Source organism: Cololabis saira, chromosome 15 (genome assembly GCF_033807715.1).
Source record: "Cololabis saira isolate AMF1-May2022 chromosome 15, fColSai1.1, whole genome shotgun sequence".
Taxonomy (NCBI): domain Eukaryota; kingdom Metazoa; phylum Chordata; class Actinopteri; order Beloniformes; family Belonidae; genus Cololabis; species Cololabis saira.
This window is the reverse complement of record NC_084601.1, coordinates 6112201-6129596: the sequence shown is the minus strand read 5'-3', so window position 1 is coordinate 6129596 and position 17396 is coordinate 6112201. Positions and strand designations below refer to the sequence as shown.

General features: G+C 42.6%; 1 protein-coding gene across 1 annotated transcript in view; it reads left to right on the top strand.

Moving 5' to 3' along the window:
* Nucleotides 1-17118, top strand: part of efna3a (ephrin-A3a) — a 137873-nt gene extending 120755 nt beyond the window's left edge. Inside the window, exon 5 of the mRNA XM_061741783.1 lies at nucleotides 17000-17118. Within this exon, the coding sequence (XP_061597767.1) occupies nucleotides 17000-17118 (119 nt within the window). The remainder of the gene's footprint in view (nucleotides 1-16999) is intronic.
* Nucleotides 17119-17396: the final 278 nt, after the last annotated feature.

Here is a 17396-nt window from a genome sequence, read left to right as displayed (position 1 = left end):
GCCACCTCCTCCACATAGATGCCATCAAGCTGTAGCTATAACAAAAATAAGTAACATCTATTGATCCACCTCATCTGGGTATACATATCCAAATGGCATTTGGGTTGGATAAATATGCTCGAATGGTATCAAGGAGGAGTAAAATGATCACAACTGAGAGGTCAAAACTACTGGAGGGCAACACTTCAGGAGGAAACTCATCTCGGCCGCCTGTATCCAACATCTTGTCCTTTCGGTCACTACCCAAAGTTCATGACCATAGGTGAGGGTAGGTGCGTAGATTGACCGGTAAATCGAGAGCTTTGCCTTTCGACTCAGCTCCCTCTTCACCACGACGGTCCGGTACATCGACCGCATAACTGCGGACGCTGCACCGATCCATCTGTCAATCTCCCGCTCCATCGTTCCCTCACTCGTGAACAAGATCCCGAGATACTTGAACTCCTCCACCTGAGGCAGGACTTCCCCACCCACCCGGAGAAGGCACGCCACCCTTTCCCGGTGGAGAACCATGGCCTCGGTTTTGGAGGTGCTGATTCTCATCCCTGCCGCGTCGCACTCGGCCTCAAACCGCCCCAGCACATGCTGAAGGTCCCGGTGCGATGAAGCCAACAGGACATATTCTACAGACAAATAGCAATTAAAAGGAGGATGCAAGGAAGTCAGCAACAGCCAAGTACTGTACCTGGATAGAGTAAGGAAGATTCTGAAGAGCCATTTGAATGGGAAAAACAAAGTCCAGTCCATCAACACATACACCTTACCAGCAGGTACTGCGCGGGTTAAGTAAACTGGCCTCTTGAAGAAATGGAAGTCACTGATGTCATGGCAAAGAAACCTCCCACAATGCATGGAATATTTCATTCCAAGTCCAGGACCATGAGACTCTACACAAAGCAGAGGGAGAGCAGAGATAAACGAGCATCAAAGCCGCCATACAGGATGAAACAACCAAGATCCAGAAGAATGATGAACTGCTAAGTGAATATCTCAGGTAGCAAAAATCCAGTGTGAGGCATCCATAGATCAGAGAGAGGCCTGACACTGAGAAGTCCTGGAAAAAGGCTGGCCTGAAGGACAAATGGAGGTATTAATCATGACACAAGAACAGGCTTTAACACGAGAGAAATGGGGGTCAAGGTCCACATCCAACAAGATGTGTGCGTGTGTGTGTGTGTGTGTAAAATGTGTGTTTGTGTGTGTGTGTGAATGAACATTTGACATTAGTTTGTACTCACATAACCTTTAAACCCCTGCATTCTGTTTTCATATATTTGCTTCATTATATCAGCATTAAGGAAAAAGAACCCAAATCTTATTTTTTGGTGTTTTAGAAACCATTTATATTGGTTATGAGGACATATTAATTACATTAAATGAAATGGAAGGGCAGAGCCAAAACCCTGAAATGAAATTGGCTCACCTTATTACACTGTTCATTTGTCAGTGTCATTACAAGATTAATTGTTTACTCCATCAGCTGTATTAATTCAGTGATGATACTACACAACGGTCTCTGACCTCATGTAATCTTGTATGAAAATTATGCTAATGAGGTGTACACAGTGAGGCGTACATATTATAAATTTAAGTATGCAAAAAAAGAAAAAAATCCCAGTTATTGGATTTGGTGCTGAAGCAGTGCAGACAAAACTGAGGTAAGTCATCAAAACCGTATTAAAAGTAAGTCCTCTTAAAATCCAAATTCAAGCATGTCTAAAACAATGGAACCAAAAAAGAACTCCCACATGTTCCACTCCGCTTGATAAAATCTTCCTCTTCCCTCTGCACAAAATCCACAAGGTCAGTAGAGGTCTTGTAAGAAATGAAAAGCTCATGTTTACCTAAGGAGAGAGCGTGTCAGTGAGCAAGTCAATTGTGCAGCTGAGTGGTTACATAAACCCTCTATTTTCCTTTGTCTTTTTCCATTCCCATCTCAAACAAAAGTCTCTTGCCGGGAATCATTTAGTATGCTTGTTTCTGGGCACCGTGGGCCGTCTGTGACGGGGGCTACGGGACTGTGACCTGTCTGAGATGGAAACTGAGACCAACGGAGAAGGAATGTGTGCCCGGGCCATAAGCAATGCACACCTTCACAGAGAGAGTGAGAGGCCAGTAGGAATGGGTGATATTTTACCGTTCACGATAAACCGTCAAAAAAATTCCCAACGGTAAGAATTTATCATCTCGCGGTAAAAAGGATAAATTCCCGTTGATGACGTTTTTGTGTAAAGCTGATTTATGGTTCTGTGTTAAATCCACACACAACGTACGGGAAGGAAGGAAGGAAGGAAGGAAGGAAGGAAGGAAGGAAGGAAGGAAGGAAGGAAGGAAGGAAGGAAGGAAGGAAGGAAGGAAGGAAGGAAGGAAGGAAGGAAGGAAGGAAGGAAGGAAGGAAGGAAGGAAGGAAGGAAGGAAGGAAGGAAGGAAGGAAGGAAGGAAGGATATGAGCCTGAAAGAAAGAAATTAGCAAGAAAGAAAGAAAGAAAGAAAGAAAGAAAGAAAGAAAGAAAGAAAGAAAGAAAGAAAGAAAGAAAGAAAGAAAGAAAGAAATGAACCTAAAAGAAAGAAAGAAAGAAAGAAAGAAAGGAGCCTAAAAGAAAGAAAGAAAGAAAGAAAGGAGCCTAAAAGAAAGAAAGAAAGAAAGAAAGAAAGAAAGAAAGAAAGAAAGAAAGAAAGAAAGAAAGAAAGAAGGAAAGAAAGAAAGAAAGAAAGAAAGAAAGAAAGAAAGAAAGAAAGAAAGAAAGAAAGAAAGAAGTGAGCCTAAAAGAAAGAAAGAAAGACAGAAAGAAATGAGCCTAAAAGAAAGAAAGAAAGAAAGAAAGAAAGAAAGAAAGAAAGAAAGAAAGAAAGAAAGAAAGAAAGAAAGAAAGAAAGAAAGAAAGAAAGAAAGAAAGAAAGAAAGAAAGAAAGAAAGAAAGAAAGAAAGAAAGAAAGAAAGATAAATTCCTGTTGATGAGGTTTTTGTGTAACAAACATGGCGGATCTGAGTCATTACAGTTTAGTTACAAAGGTGGAGTTGAATTGGTATTTTTTTCATCGTCATTTTTATCGTTATCGGGATAAATGCCAGAAATTATCATGATAATTTTTTTTGTCCATACCGCCCATCCCTAGAGGGCAGAGAAGAAAAGCAGGCAAGAAAGACAGAATACGGGAGCCAGGGAGAAGCTGGAAAGAGGGAGAGACAAAGAACGTCAGAGGGATGAAAGATGGCAAGGAGATCGTAAAAGAGAGAAATGCAGCATGATGGAAAGAAGGAGAGATAAGGCAGAGTGAGAGGAGGAAAAAGCAGCCAGGAAAAAGAGATAAAGCTGAGTGGGGGCAGATAAGGGGGAGTGCAGCGAGAAGGGGCAGAAAAGGAAAAGAAAAGCTCAGTGGTGGGCGAATTGCTCAGCAGTAACTCCAGGTTCCAGCTTACGTAGAATTTAATAAGAAAAAAAGAAAAAACACACGTTGGCAGGAAATCATAAAAAATCATAGCCGCTGGCATTGTGATGCATTTTGCAGAATGCATTTGGAGGAATAACAAAATCAGGACAGAGATTTATGTGCATGCACACGCACACTTGAAATAACCCCGATGGCCCCGTTGACCGCTGGACACCCACTCTCTGACTCAGCCGCAGGACCAGACCAACCTACAGATTGGCTTATTGTCAACAAATCTTTCCGTTTCTCCTTCACTTCCAGTGTGTTTGCGCTCCTGCCATCCTCTTTACTTTATTATTAGCTCCCATTGTACGTCACTATGTCCTTATTTAACAAAGTGTTTTAAGGATAACATTGATCTGTTATAGCTACAGCCATATGGTTGTTTTGTTACGCAGCCATCGTTTGCAACATTATTTGAGGCAGGGAAACGACTAAAGCAACCTCAAAGAACCCATATTTCTCTAATTTACGGGCTTATCATTTCATTGTGTTCTCTATGTTTAACATACAAAGAACACTGTCAGTGGTTGACATTTCCCCCAAGTTTGTTTCTGTTTTGCCCCGCCTGTGTCCCATCTGCCCTGATTGTCTGCACCTGTGTCTCGTTATCCCCTGTATATATCTGGTCTTGTCATTCCCTTGCTCCTTGTTGTTCCGTACTGTGGTTTCCTCCATGTGCCCTTGCCTGTTTTTGCTCCAGATTTCTGATCCCTGTTTTTGTGTTTTGATCCTGCTAAACAGCGCTTTGGTTTTTGGTCTTTGCCTTTTCTTTGGAATAAACCCTTTTTTTGTTGCGAACTCCTGCCTCGCTCTCCTGCATCTGGGTCCTCACCACACTAGTCCTGACAGAACGGAACCACCAGTATGGACCCAGCGGGAGAGAGTGCCGCCTTCTGGGACATTGTGTACCAGGAGGCGGAACTCACTATCTCTGGTTGGCGTCACCCAGATGAGCTGGAATCCCCCTTCTGGTGAACACGCCTGGCTCGGGGAGGGCCCCAGAGCATTCAGGCACCACGGACCCGGGCTCCCCCTCAGCTGGCTCCTCGTATCCTGAGTTCCCCGCCAAGTCAAAGTTCCTTGCCAAATCAAAGTTCCCTGCCAAATCAAAGTTCCCCGCCAAGTCAAAGTTCCCCGCCAAGTCAAGGTTCCCTGCCAAGTCAAGGTTCCCCGCCAAGTCAAGGTTCCCAGCTATCAAGTCTTCCAAGCCCCACGTCAAGCCTTCCAAGCCCCACGCCAAGCCTTCCAAGCCCCACGCCAAGCCTTCAAAGCCCCACGCCAAACCTTCCAAGCAACACGCCAAGCCTTCCTAGCCCCACGCCAAGCCCCACGCCAAACCTTCCAAGCCCCACGCCAAACCTTCCAAGCCCCACGCCAAGCCTTCCAAGCCCCATGCCAAGCCTTCCAAGCCCCACGTCAAGCCTTCCAAGCACCACGCCAAGCCTTCCAAGCCCCACGCCAAGCCTTCCAAGCACCACGCCAAGCCTTCCTAGCCCCACGTCAAGCCTTCCAAGCACCACGCCAAGCCTTCCTAGCCCCACGCCAAGCCTTCCAAGCCCCATGCCAAGCCTTCCAAGCCCCACGCCAAGCCTTCCACGCCCCACGCCAAACCTTCCAAGCACCACGTCAAGCCTTCCAAGCCCCACGCCAAGTCTTCCAGCCCCCCCCCCCCCCAAGTCCTCCGCCAGAACACTGTCAGTGGTTGACATTTCCCCCAGTTTGTTTCTGTTTTGCCCCGCCTGTGTCCCATCTGCCCTAATTGTCTGCACCTGTGTCTCGTTTTGCTCCAGTTTTCTGATCCCTGTTTTTGTGTTTTTATCCTGCTAAACAGCGCTTTGGTTTTTGGTCCTTGCCTTTTCTTTGGAATAAACCCTTTTTTTGTTGCGAACTCCTGCCTCGCTCTCCTGCATCTGTGTCCTCACCACACCCGTCCTTACAAACACATTCTTTTTTCTCCTCTTTAGTGCTGCACAACCTCTTGCTATGTTTTATCTGAAACACTTATGTGCATTTGTAAGGTCCTACCTAATAGAAATAACTCTCTTCTCTCAGTGGTCAGAAACACTGCATTGTGGAGCAAAGGGTTATTTTATAATTTTAAGTTTTGCAAACTGGCCACTTTCCAGTTCGTATGCAAATCTGTAAGATTGTGATGTAGAGAAGCAACCGAGGAAAGTCTGGGCTGATTTTGTTGAGATGTTGAGAAGAATAGCTCCCTTTTGGTTTGACTCTTGAGTTTCCGAACTTGCAGACATCTTGCAGGCACAAAAGCTATATCATACACTCAAGAAAACCAAAGGGAGCATATATGGCCTCTGTTAATAAATTCTCCTCAGTCCAATTTATTTGTAGGAGCACATTAAAGAGGACAATAAAAATGCTACCTCGGCTGTCCACTGTAAACATTCATCACACTCTCTCATTGGTGCAGCAGGATGCTGCTACCGTTTGCAGCCAGCGTTAGAGCACTGCTTACGAATCACTTTTACGAAGCTGACTACCGTTGGCTTATTTACAATCTGTCAGACTGTCTAATTTGCATGACTTTCATGCCCTATTAAAATATGTTTCTAGATCTCAGCAATAACTGTGACGAGTCCACTACATTATACAAATCTCAAGAATGTCTCATTAGGTATAAAATAATTAGTTTTGCCCTTTCGCTTTGGAAATTTGCTGCAACCCACCCTTTTTTCTGCTTATAGAACAAGGGAATTTTTAACCCCCTGTTCCTCTAGTGACCACTAGGAGCTGGAACCAAAGGGGAATGGGATGCCCTTGACTTCATGTTTATATGTACTTGTGTTGCATTTACACTTAAAACATTTATACAGCCTAGTTTTTAAGAAAATGCTAGGCTATCCTTTTGCATTGACTATTGGCCCTTTTCCACTAGTACCGCCTCAGCTCGCTTCTACCCGCCACGGCCCCGTCTTGCGCTTTTCCACTACGGGCTGAGGCGGGTAGAGCCGCTCCAAGCAGATACTTTTTCTGTATCTTTTCTGCCGAGGTTCTAACCGGGCTGAGCCGGCACTATTTCTGACGTCGTCACAATACACGCCACTGATTGGTCGGGGGGCGGGGCCGTCAGACGTTTGAATCAGGAAGCGGGAATCAGCACGAGAACGGCTCGCAGCGATTTTATTATACAGCGCAAACGTCTGTTTGGTGATCCAACTCTGAGGTGCAGATGTTCATAAACCTGGTGGCTGACGAGAGAATTAAAAAAGGGATGTAGACGGGTGATAAGGAACGATCAGATCCACAGCTGCTCGGTTTTCTTCTCAGCCGCTCGCGGCTCCATCTGATTTCTCTTCAGCGCCAACACGAACAAAAGGGTTGCGCAATCGAGTACGTCACAGCAGCTTCACCCCAACCCGCCAACTTCTCACCTGGGGGGGAAAACAAACGAGGACAAAACGGGTGGAGCCGGGACGATGCGTGACGAGCCGTACCGAGGCGAGTCGGGCTGAATAGGTACTAGTAGAAAAGCGCCATAACATTGCCCAGACTTTCGCTGAGACCCAGTTGTGATGAAGCCTTGCTTGCTGCATGGTTGCGTTGTTGTGGTGCGAACCTGCCCCAGCAGTTCCACATTTCCTCCACCATAGCTCGGCTTCAAGGTTTCTGTCATTTACCATCAGCTCATCGAGGGCCCTGCTCGATTTGACTTCCACCCGTCCTTGTTTTAACACCCATAATGAGGATAAATTGATAGATTGGATCAGAATAAATGTTAGGTAATTTTAACTACCACTGTAGGTTAGGATGAACTCTGGCAAGTGAAAATTGCTAACTTGAGGTAACTGAACAAAGTAAGTTGGACATGTTCCATGCTTGTTCCACTCACATGACACCTGCATTAAAAGGAAAAAAGGCTTCAAAACACTCTTGAAGAAAACCTTATGAGTGACATCACAGGGGGATTGTCCAATTCTTCTTATACAGTGTGTGTTTGTAAATAGATAGTAGTGGTTTATAACTGCACACCTTAAAGCAGACAGCTCGCCTTTTTCACATGTTTTAAAACAGGGGTCTTCAGTTTGTGTCTGCTCTTCTCCGTGGGTTAGATCCTTCCCAGCTCTAACACGCTTGATTCAAATGAATGGCCGTCTTCAGCAGGTCATCAAGGTCTCTACAACGACGGTCATTTGTATTAGGGTCCGGACCTCCAGGACTGGAATTGAACACCCCTGTCCTAGAATAATTCAGCAGCAATGTTGCACAATCATTAGCTTTCTAGTTTCACTTTGTTAAAGCATAAAGCACAGAACACCCTGTACACTCTGCTGTGCTAAAACGGTTCTGTTCCGTGTGCCTGCAGCAGACGAGGAGGCTGAAAGTGGTTGGACAAGCAGAGAATTTACATTTTTACAGTTAGTAGACACTTCTATCCAAAGCTATTTGCAAATGAGGAATTATATTCCAGCTTCAGCACAATAAAACACCCTTTGGTATGCGTTTAGTCTCATGTTTTAAATGTAATTAAATAACAGAATACAAGTAGTACATTCACACAAGTGCAAAGTAGGAGCAAATTAGGCACGCTTTGTTAATCCATTTCTCAAAATGTGTGTAATTTTACTCATGCTTTGTTTGGTTATATGTAGGGTTTCTTAACGTATGAGAAAGCGGATGTTATGCACCAAAAAAGAAACACTATGTACAGTCTGTAAACTTAGTGATGCGGGGCCTCATTTATAAAGCTTGCATGTGCACAAAACAGGGCTTGAGAGATGTGCACGCCACCTTCTACGCAAAGGTCGGGATTTATAAAAAAAAATGTAACGAGAAAATGTGCGTATCTCTACGCAAACTTTGATCCTAGCACACGAACATTTTGAAGACATGGGGAACTGGCGACGCAGACGGTGAGGGGGTGAAATGAAGCCAGATTCATGTCATACTTTTAATGTCATCACATATCAGACTTATAGATCCATGTACACCGAAAGCCTGGCAGTGTTATAGATCTATGTGTCCTGTAAGTGAGCCATTACGCAGGTATTTGCAGTAGGTACTACGTTCATAGATCATATTTCCATCTTCAAATGGTATGGAGTGGTGAATAGCACCTGATTGATTATTTATTGTGACAAGGTGTGTAACAATCAGTCTAGTTGCTGAGTAAGAATATAAATTGCGTGGTGACAGCCGTGCGTAATGCTGCACAACGGATGCGCTGGCACTGCTTGAGGATCACGTAAATGGATCAGGATGGAGAGAGTATTTAGGGACCATGAAGATTTCCTGGTCCATGATGATGACTGATGACTGGCTAATAAGCTGATTGTGATTCCCTAGAGCAGAGTATTGGCGGCACAGGAGGCACTGCACATGCTCAGCATATGCAAATAGTCATGAAGTAGTTTGCATTGACCGTTCATGGTAGGAAGTGGGCGTGTAGAGGGCGGGATATGAGGCGAATTCACCTGCGCAACCTTCCAGCTGGACTGTGATTTATAAAGCAAACATTGCGCGCAGATGTGCGTGCACACGGTTTTATAAATCAGGATTTTTTTTGTGCGCACGCCATTTTCGGCTTTTGAGCGCATGTACACTTTTAGTATGAATCCTACGCACTCTTTTATAAATGATGCCCCTGATGAGCTGAATCCCATTTCTCATTGCAACCTAACACCAGATATTTAGCCGCAGAGCTGGACAATCCTACATGTCTGATTTCACCAGAATTATTTTTTTTTACAACTGTGACTACGTTTACATGCAGTCAAAATTCGGGTTATTGCTAATATTCCAGTTACTGAAACATTCGGAATATTCCGTTTACATGCGTGAGCTAACAGGGTTATCCCTGTTTACATGGTAATTAATCATTCGGGATATCTGTATCAAACCAGTGACGCGCGGAGAACGTCATGTTTTACGTCATGTAATTACCGTCGTTTCCGCTTCTTCTTCCTGTATCCAAATTCAAAACAAATCTCAACAAATCTCGCTATCCCGGTACTTTCTACCGTCTACAAATGACAAAATGTTCATATCCTTCATTACATTTATGAAGTGATTAGTCTCCTCCTGGTCCTGTGTTTCTCCGTGTTTAGAAGAACTTCCTGGACTCAAAAGACCAGGATTCCTTGTGAACAGAGCATGTGCAGAAAACAAATTCCTGTTCCGTTTGATGGGGATATTCCGTTGGGCGTTTACATGACCCAATATTTGGGTTTTAAAAGGAGTAACCCAGGGGTCATATTCGGGTTTTTAAAAACCTGAATATGAACAAATTCGGGTTATTCAAAGGGGTTATTGGTGTTTACATGGCCGTGCAAATTCGGGTTATTGCCAATTTTTCGGGTTTTAAAAGGGTTACTGACTGAATGTAAACGCAGTCATTGTACACATATAGCCTTTCTCAGGGCGTTCCCTTCTTTAGATGTTTGGTAAGAACCTTTGAAAACAAACCAAAACAATCTGTGATGCGTGACACATGCTTCATGCTGTCGTTGGTCGACATGACAACAGACTAAATACACTGCTCTGTAAGAAACATACCAGACAATGCAGTAAATCATTCTGAAGGTTTACTTGAAATAACTTGTACAACTATTGCAGTGTAATCCTTAAAGGAAACATCCCCATGACTTTATTGACTTATCCACATATTGGTTATGGGGCCAGTAGTATTCAGATCCATTGTTAATCTTTCTAATAGTTTATGGGAACAATAATTTGTAAATTTCTTTTTAGAAAAGACAGCTTCTAGACATCATTGCTACATACTGCTCATGCCTCATAGTAAAAGTACCATCATTGCACCAGAGCTGACGCAGATATTTATCAGCTCAGACATCTTTTTACCACTCATCATAAGTCATCATAAGTAAGTCTTCTTACGGATGGAGGAGAGCTGCACTGCGTTTCTTCTCTTGTTCCACTCACAGACAAGAATGGGCTTGGAAATTCGACATAATTGACCTATAAAGTTAGTTTTATACCTTGATATTTTGTTGTAGCCAATACCCTTCACATTAGTCTTCCATAGCCAGCTGCAGCAAAATGCAAGCGCTGTGAAGAAGTGCAGATGCAGCTAGGGTTTTTAACCCTTGTGCTGTGTTCGGGTCAAGGAAGGAGGAAGAGAAGAAGGGAGGAAGGAAGGAAGGAAGGAAGGAAGGAAGGAAGGAAGGAAGGAAGGAAGGAAGGAAGGAAGGAAGGAAGGAAGGAAGGAAGGAAGGAAGGAAGGAAGGAAGGAAGGAAGGAAGGAAGGAAGGAAGGAAGGAAGGAAATAGGAAGGGAAGAAAGAAGGAGAGAGCAGGAGGAAAGAAGGAAGGAAGGGAAAAAAGAAGGAAGGAAGGGAGAAAAGAGGAAGGGAAGAAGGAAGGAGAGAGCAGAAGGAAGGAAGGAAGGAAGGAAGGAAGGAAGGAAGGAAGGAAGGAAGGAAGGAAGGAAGGAAGGAAGGAAGGAAGGAAGGAAGGAAGGAAATAGGAAGGGAAGAAAGAAGGAGAGAGCAGGAGGAAGGAAGGAAGGAAGGAAGGAAGGAAGGAAGGAAGGAAGGAAGGAAGGAAGGAAGGAAGGAAGGAAGGAGAGAGCAGGAGGAAAGAAGGAAGGAAGGGAGAAAAGAGGAAGGGAAGAAGGAAGGAGAGAGCAAGAGGAAAGAAGGAAGGAAGGGAAGAAGGAAGGAAGGAAGGAAGGAAGGAAGGAAGGAAGGAAGGAAGGAAGGAAGGAAGGAAGGAAGGAAGGAAGGAAGGAAGGAAGGAAATAGGAAGGGAAGAAAGAAGGAGAGAGCAGAAGGAAGGAAGGAAGGAAGGAAGGAAGGAAGGAAGGAAGGAAGGAAGGAAGGAAGGAAGGAAGGAAGGAAGGAAGGAAGGAAGGAAGGAAGGAAGGAAGGAAGGCGGAAGGGAAGAAGGAAGGAGAGAGCAAGAGGAAAGAAGGAAGGAAGGAAGGAAGGAAGGAAGGAAATAGGAAGGGAAGAAAGAAGGAGAGAGCAGAAGGAAGGAAGGAAGGAAGGAAGGAAGGAAGGAAGGAAGGAAGGAAGGAGAGAGCAGGAGGAAAGAAGGAAGGGAGGAAGGAAGGAAGGAAGGAAGGAAGGAAGGAAGGAAGGAAGGAAGGAAGGCGGAAGGGAAGAAGGAAGGAGAGAGCAAGAGGAAAGAAGGAAGGAAGGAAGGAAATAGGAAGGGAAGAAAGAAGGAGAGAGCAGGAGGAAAGAAGGAAGGAAGTAGGAAAGGGAGTAAGGAAGGGAGAAAAGATGGAAGGAAGGGAGAAAGGAAGGAAAGAAGGAAGGAAGGTAAGAAGGAAGGAGAGAGCAGGAGGAAAGAAGGAACAGGAGAATTAGGTCATTTTGACCCAAAGAGGTTAAAACCTGCAAGAATCACTTTACATGAATATGCAATACAGGAATTGCAGCTGTGGAACAGCAAGGTGAGGGCTCGCTGCTTCAACAGAGAGAGAGTTTGTTTCTGTGCTCCTTGAATGTACGTAGTGCGTCAGGAAGCCGTGTGATGAATGGTTGATGTGACGGCCCTGCTGTGGCCTGTGGACCTTCCCTGAGGCGGCGCTCGTTCAAATTCTTCCCCTTCACATAAAGTTTGAGATGATCCTGTGTTCCTGTTGTGCGAGTGTCAGGGTGATGTGTCACGTCTTTGTACCATAAGAACAAGTGTGACGTGGGCAGCAGTGACAACCAGGACAAACCAGAGAGGCAGGATGGTTCGTTCTCTGCAAAAACAAAATTCCGGACATTTATCAAGTCTCACCTGTCAGGTGATTGTTTTCTCTGTTATCACCTTGTTTGTTTTTACGCGCAGAAGGTTCACTGTCCCTGTTATTATATTTTGAAATCTTCAGGCAACGATTGCAAAAGAAGATATCACGTTAACTCAGTTGAATGTTTGCTTTTGTTGTTGTTTTTTGTCCTGAACTGACAGACAGTTTGCCTGCGAGACCTTTCTTACGCTCAGAGACACATCAGAGAAAGGTTAGGCAATTTTAATTAACAGTTTGTGTCTTCAGCCTGTCAGATAAAAATACCTGTCCTAATTCCCAACGAAGGAAGACACTGCTCAAAAGTAAAAACATAATGCAACGGTTTGAAAATAATTCATAAAAATCTACATATAAGGTATACAATATTGAATATTACATTACCCTTGAAGGAAACCCCTTATCTTATGTATTCTGTCACACGGCTGTCATTATACGGTCACATCTGGTGACTTTGTAGGACAACTATGTCCATCTTACGTCAGTGTCAGTTATCTTTGCCCCAATCTGAGCACACAGGAGATAAATGTACTACAGTCATTTTGTAGTTTATCAATCAATCAATCAATCAATCAATCAATCAATCAATCAATCAATCAATCAATCAATCAATCAATCAATCAATCAATCAATCAATCAATCAATCATTTATTTTGATGATCACATGGTATGCAGTACAGAACACAAACATTTGTACATTTGTAGGAAGTGACAGGCTGTACATGTTCAACTAAAATACTCAATTTGGCAAAATAAAAATTTAAACAGAGGAAGGACATTCTTCAAAAAGGCGCCTAATTTATAAATAACATTTAACTTATTAGATTGAAGTAACAAAATCAATTTAAACATAGATGGTGGGTTTGTATAATACTTTGGTAAGTATTTTTGTCTGAGATTCATTATACTGTATTTACATTGTTACATTCAATACGGTGGACGTTACAAAGATTACAGAATCTCTGACTTCTATCCAGACCTTAATACCTTCCAGTGACTTTTGGTATTATACTGTTATTCGTCCTAAAATTACAAATGGCCTGTCTATACTTTTGATTTTGACATAGTAAATACTGTTCTAGGTTAAACTCTTGCTTAATCTCTACATAAATATCACATGATGTCATCCCCTAGAGTTCACTTCGCCATTTTTGCAGAAATTGATCTTTCAACCTTTGCTCAACATCTTTGGCACAAACGGCTCGCTCCACAGGCCACATGTATGATGTAAAATATATTGCAATTACTTCATTGTTGAAATAAAAAGCTATTTTAAGCCTCTGACAAACCTAAAAAGTGACACACATTGAAGTAATGGGTCACTACAGACAAGCCAAGGTTTATGTTAACTTTGTCTCTGTAGAAAATAATGTATAAAAAATGAATAAAGGCATCTCCTTCTCTAGTGCATATAAGATAAAAGGATGGGAGTTTATGGTCTTTACTTCCACAGAACTGGATTAGTTTTTAGATATTTATGACAAAATAGACACGTTACAATCAAAAGCCATGATCTCGCCTCTTTTTCCAATTCAACCATTTATTTTTTACATAAATCACATACATTTAAAGATCTAACAATAGGTCTATTCTGTTTGTTTTCACTCCAGAATGCAGAAGTCTGAGAGAAGCTTTTGAACTGTGCAGTCATAACACAGTCGGTCCCTCTCATCTTTAGGATTTAGCATTCATGAATTCCGTAAAAGAGAGTTAGATTTGGACCACAACACAGTTCCCACTTCAGTCCAAATTAGAATAAACTGTGTTGAACAAAGGCAGTATTGTTGTGGGGTTGTTTTTTCTTTTGTTTAGAAGCTCTGCTTTGTGAAGTGGAGGTCTGAGATGCATTTGTAGATGCAGCATTTGCAGGAGTAGCTTTCAGAAGTGTTCCTGAGTCTTTGATTCACTGCTGTCTTCACTTGGACGTGAACCTCATTCCTCATCTACAACATTTCCCAGAATTCTCTGACACTCCTTTTTTAATAAAGATGGATCAGAGACTGTCTCGTCATTTCCCTTATCCTGTCTCATTTTTTTCTCTTTATTCTAAACTAACATCATCCTTCTTTTTTCTAAGCAAACATCTGTGTTTGGGTGCACGCTTTACAATGCCAAACACTGACTGTAATTTATGAATGCTTCTGCTAACCAGTTGTGCCATTGTGGGAAAGAGAGACTTCTGCAACCTCCGTGACCCCTAGATAAAGCTAAAATGGAAAAGAATTAAGCGCTCATGGTAAAATATCAAGTTCCTTGCTAATGTAGTTGTCTAAATCATTTAGAATTATTGAACTGTGTGTGTACCAGCTTTACTTCAGAGAAACATGTAGCTGCCCATCCATAGATCGTACAAATGTGCTGCCAATTAGCCAGGCGGTTGTAAAATGTTTAACTATATGATTCATTCATTCATTCATTCATTCATTCTTTCATTCATTCATTCAAAGCCTCTCAATGTTTCTGATCATGGCATCACAAAGTAGTTTGTAGTTGAAAGGAATAATAACTTTCTCACTGTCTGCATTTGTTTTGTTGTCTTTGTGCTGTTTTCATTTAAATTTTGTGTCAAAGTCGATTTCAAGTCATTCTTAGCATTCAGTTTGGTTGTTTACTATGGAGCTAGAACAGTCTCATAACTCGCAAATGCACAAACCGTTTCACAAATGCACAGGACAAAATTCACAACGGCTCTGGTTGAACGGCCCGACAAACCATCTCCGATCCCGCTGTTTTCTTTACCGAGATCAAAAGAAAAGCAGATCAGTGATCTCCTCTCCATCCCGTGTTGCTGTTTATTTACCTTTACTCCACCAAATCGAAATATGAGTCACTTTTCTAAGCGAACGGCGCTAACGCAGCTCAAACAGCAGGTGTATCCGCCCCTTTAATCTGATTGGTTTACGAGTAAATCGTCCCCCACGTGGGGTGCGTTCTTATGATTGGCTGAAACAAAGGAAGACATCTGATTTGTTGCAGATCCTTCCGTGTTAAAAGAAAAACGTATTTGTGGATCGAGTCACGTCAGGGGAGTCTCAAAAGTCACACGCAAATCCAGCGCAGCTCACAGACAAAAAAACATTTGTAAATCAGGTTATATTTATGTGTGCATCAAAAATACATTTGTATATCTTGTCCTCAACACGTGTGAATTGTTCTGTGCATTTGTGAAACTTGTCCTGTGCATTTGCGAAACGGTGTGTGCATTTGTGAATCGGTATGTGCATTTGTGAATCGGTGTGTGCATTTGTGAAACGGTGTGTGCATTTGTGAATCGGTGTGTGCATTTGTGAAACGGTGTGTGCATTTGTGAATCGGTGTGTGCATTTGCGAAACGGTGTGCGCATTTGTGAAACACTGTGTGCATTTGCGAATCGGTGTGTGCATTTGTGAAACGGTGTGTGCATTTGTGAAACGGTGTGTGCATTTGCGAATCGGTGTGTGCATTTGTGAATCAGTGTGTGCATTTGCGAATCGGTGTGTGCATTTGCGAATCGGTGTGTGCATTTGTGAATCAGTGTGTGCATTTGTGAAACGGTGTGTGCATTTGCGAATCAGTGTGTGCATTTGTGAAACAGTGTGTGCATTTGTGAATTTTGTTCTGTGCATTTGTGAAACGGTGTGTGCATTTGCGAATTATGAGACTGTTCTAGCTCCATAGTTTACATGTTATACACGTTCCAGCGCTTTTGAAAACTGGTCTGCACATGAAGAAAATAATTTCTGTTTGTCCAGTAAGATTGTTAAGTCTTGCTGGACAGATGTTTGCTGAACGTAAGCCTCCTCATCTGCATCTGTTTTCAGTGTCTTACTGCTTCAATACCAAACTATTGTTGCCCCACAATTGGTGGTGAAGATCTATTTTGTTTTGTTTTGTTTTTTTTCTAGTTAAATTTGAAATACAGTTAGTCTGTAAATGTAATGGTAATCAGTGGGTGGAGATGAAGCATAATGACTCTGTTATCCTCTTTCACTGAATATTACCAAACATGTTCTCCCAGCTCTTCCTCCACCCAGCTAATGTTCCGTTGTGTCTAATCAATGGCACAACCACAGTAATTTGGTTTGATTGAAATCCCTCTAGGATGAAAACATCATTAGTGTGAAAAGAAGGGATACATGGAAAAATAGAGATCCAAAATGACAGTGTTTTTCATTTTCTATCCCACTGGGCAAGGCCATATGTAGCTGATGGTAATTGCATCATGTCTCTTTTTCTGCATATATTAAAGCACAATCTGCACACATCACACACTGCATTCAGATTGATAAGTTATTAATATATAGAAGTACCGTATTTTCTGGACTATAAGCCGCTACTTTTTTTCATAGGTTTTGAACCATGCGGCTTATACAAGGATAACTATTCTGTGGATTTTTCTTCCACCGCTCGGGGCGCTCTAACCGGAATTAGAATAAAAACTAAGACAAAATAAATGCAAAGAAGAATACGCTACTTCTTCTTTAGCAGATAGAAGTAGAAGCAGATTTCAAACAGATAAATAGATAAATAAATACCGGTTATTTTCTCTTGGTTCTGTCCCGTTTTAATCAGCAAAGTTGCTGCCGTGTTAAAAGGATCTATTTAGGTACAAACATGTACATCATTTACAGTTCAAAATGGTTCTGTACATGTAGTAAATATCTAATCTAACAACATAAATATATGCGGCTTGCATATCTTTTTTTTTTTTTTTAAATAGAGTGGATGCGGCTTATATTCAGGTGCGGCTTATAGTCCAGAAAATACAGTAATAGTTTGTTTTCTCCTCTCTGGCACAAACATTGTTCTTATTTTTACACTGACCTGTGTTTACTTGTTTTTTTTTTGCTGTGTTTTGTACCACAGATGAATTTAACCCCGAGGTTCCCAAACTGGAGAAGAGTGTCAGCGGCAGCAGCCCCTCACGTGACCGCCTTCTCCTCACGGCGGCGATGCTGCTGGTGTCGGCCGTCCTTCTATCCTAGCAACCGTCGCCGAGCGGCGCCTCACGCGTAGCTGGACCGCCTTCTCCAAAGGGCTCTGTATCCACCGAGGTTTTGATGTGAAAGCTGACACAGGCAAAGAGGAGAGTTAGGGAGAGGTGTAGGAGATTAAAACAAAAGGGGGAAAAAAATTAACTTATCAAAGAGAGGCCTTTTTTTTGTGTTTGTATTTACACTCATTTTTGATGCTATGATGTGAATCCCACAGCAGTTCGTGCAGGTGAGGTTTCAACGTGAGGATCCCAACCAATCAGATTCAG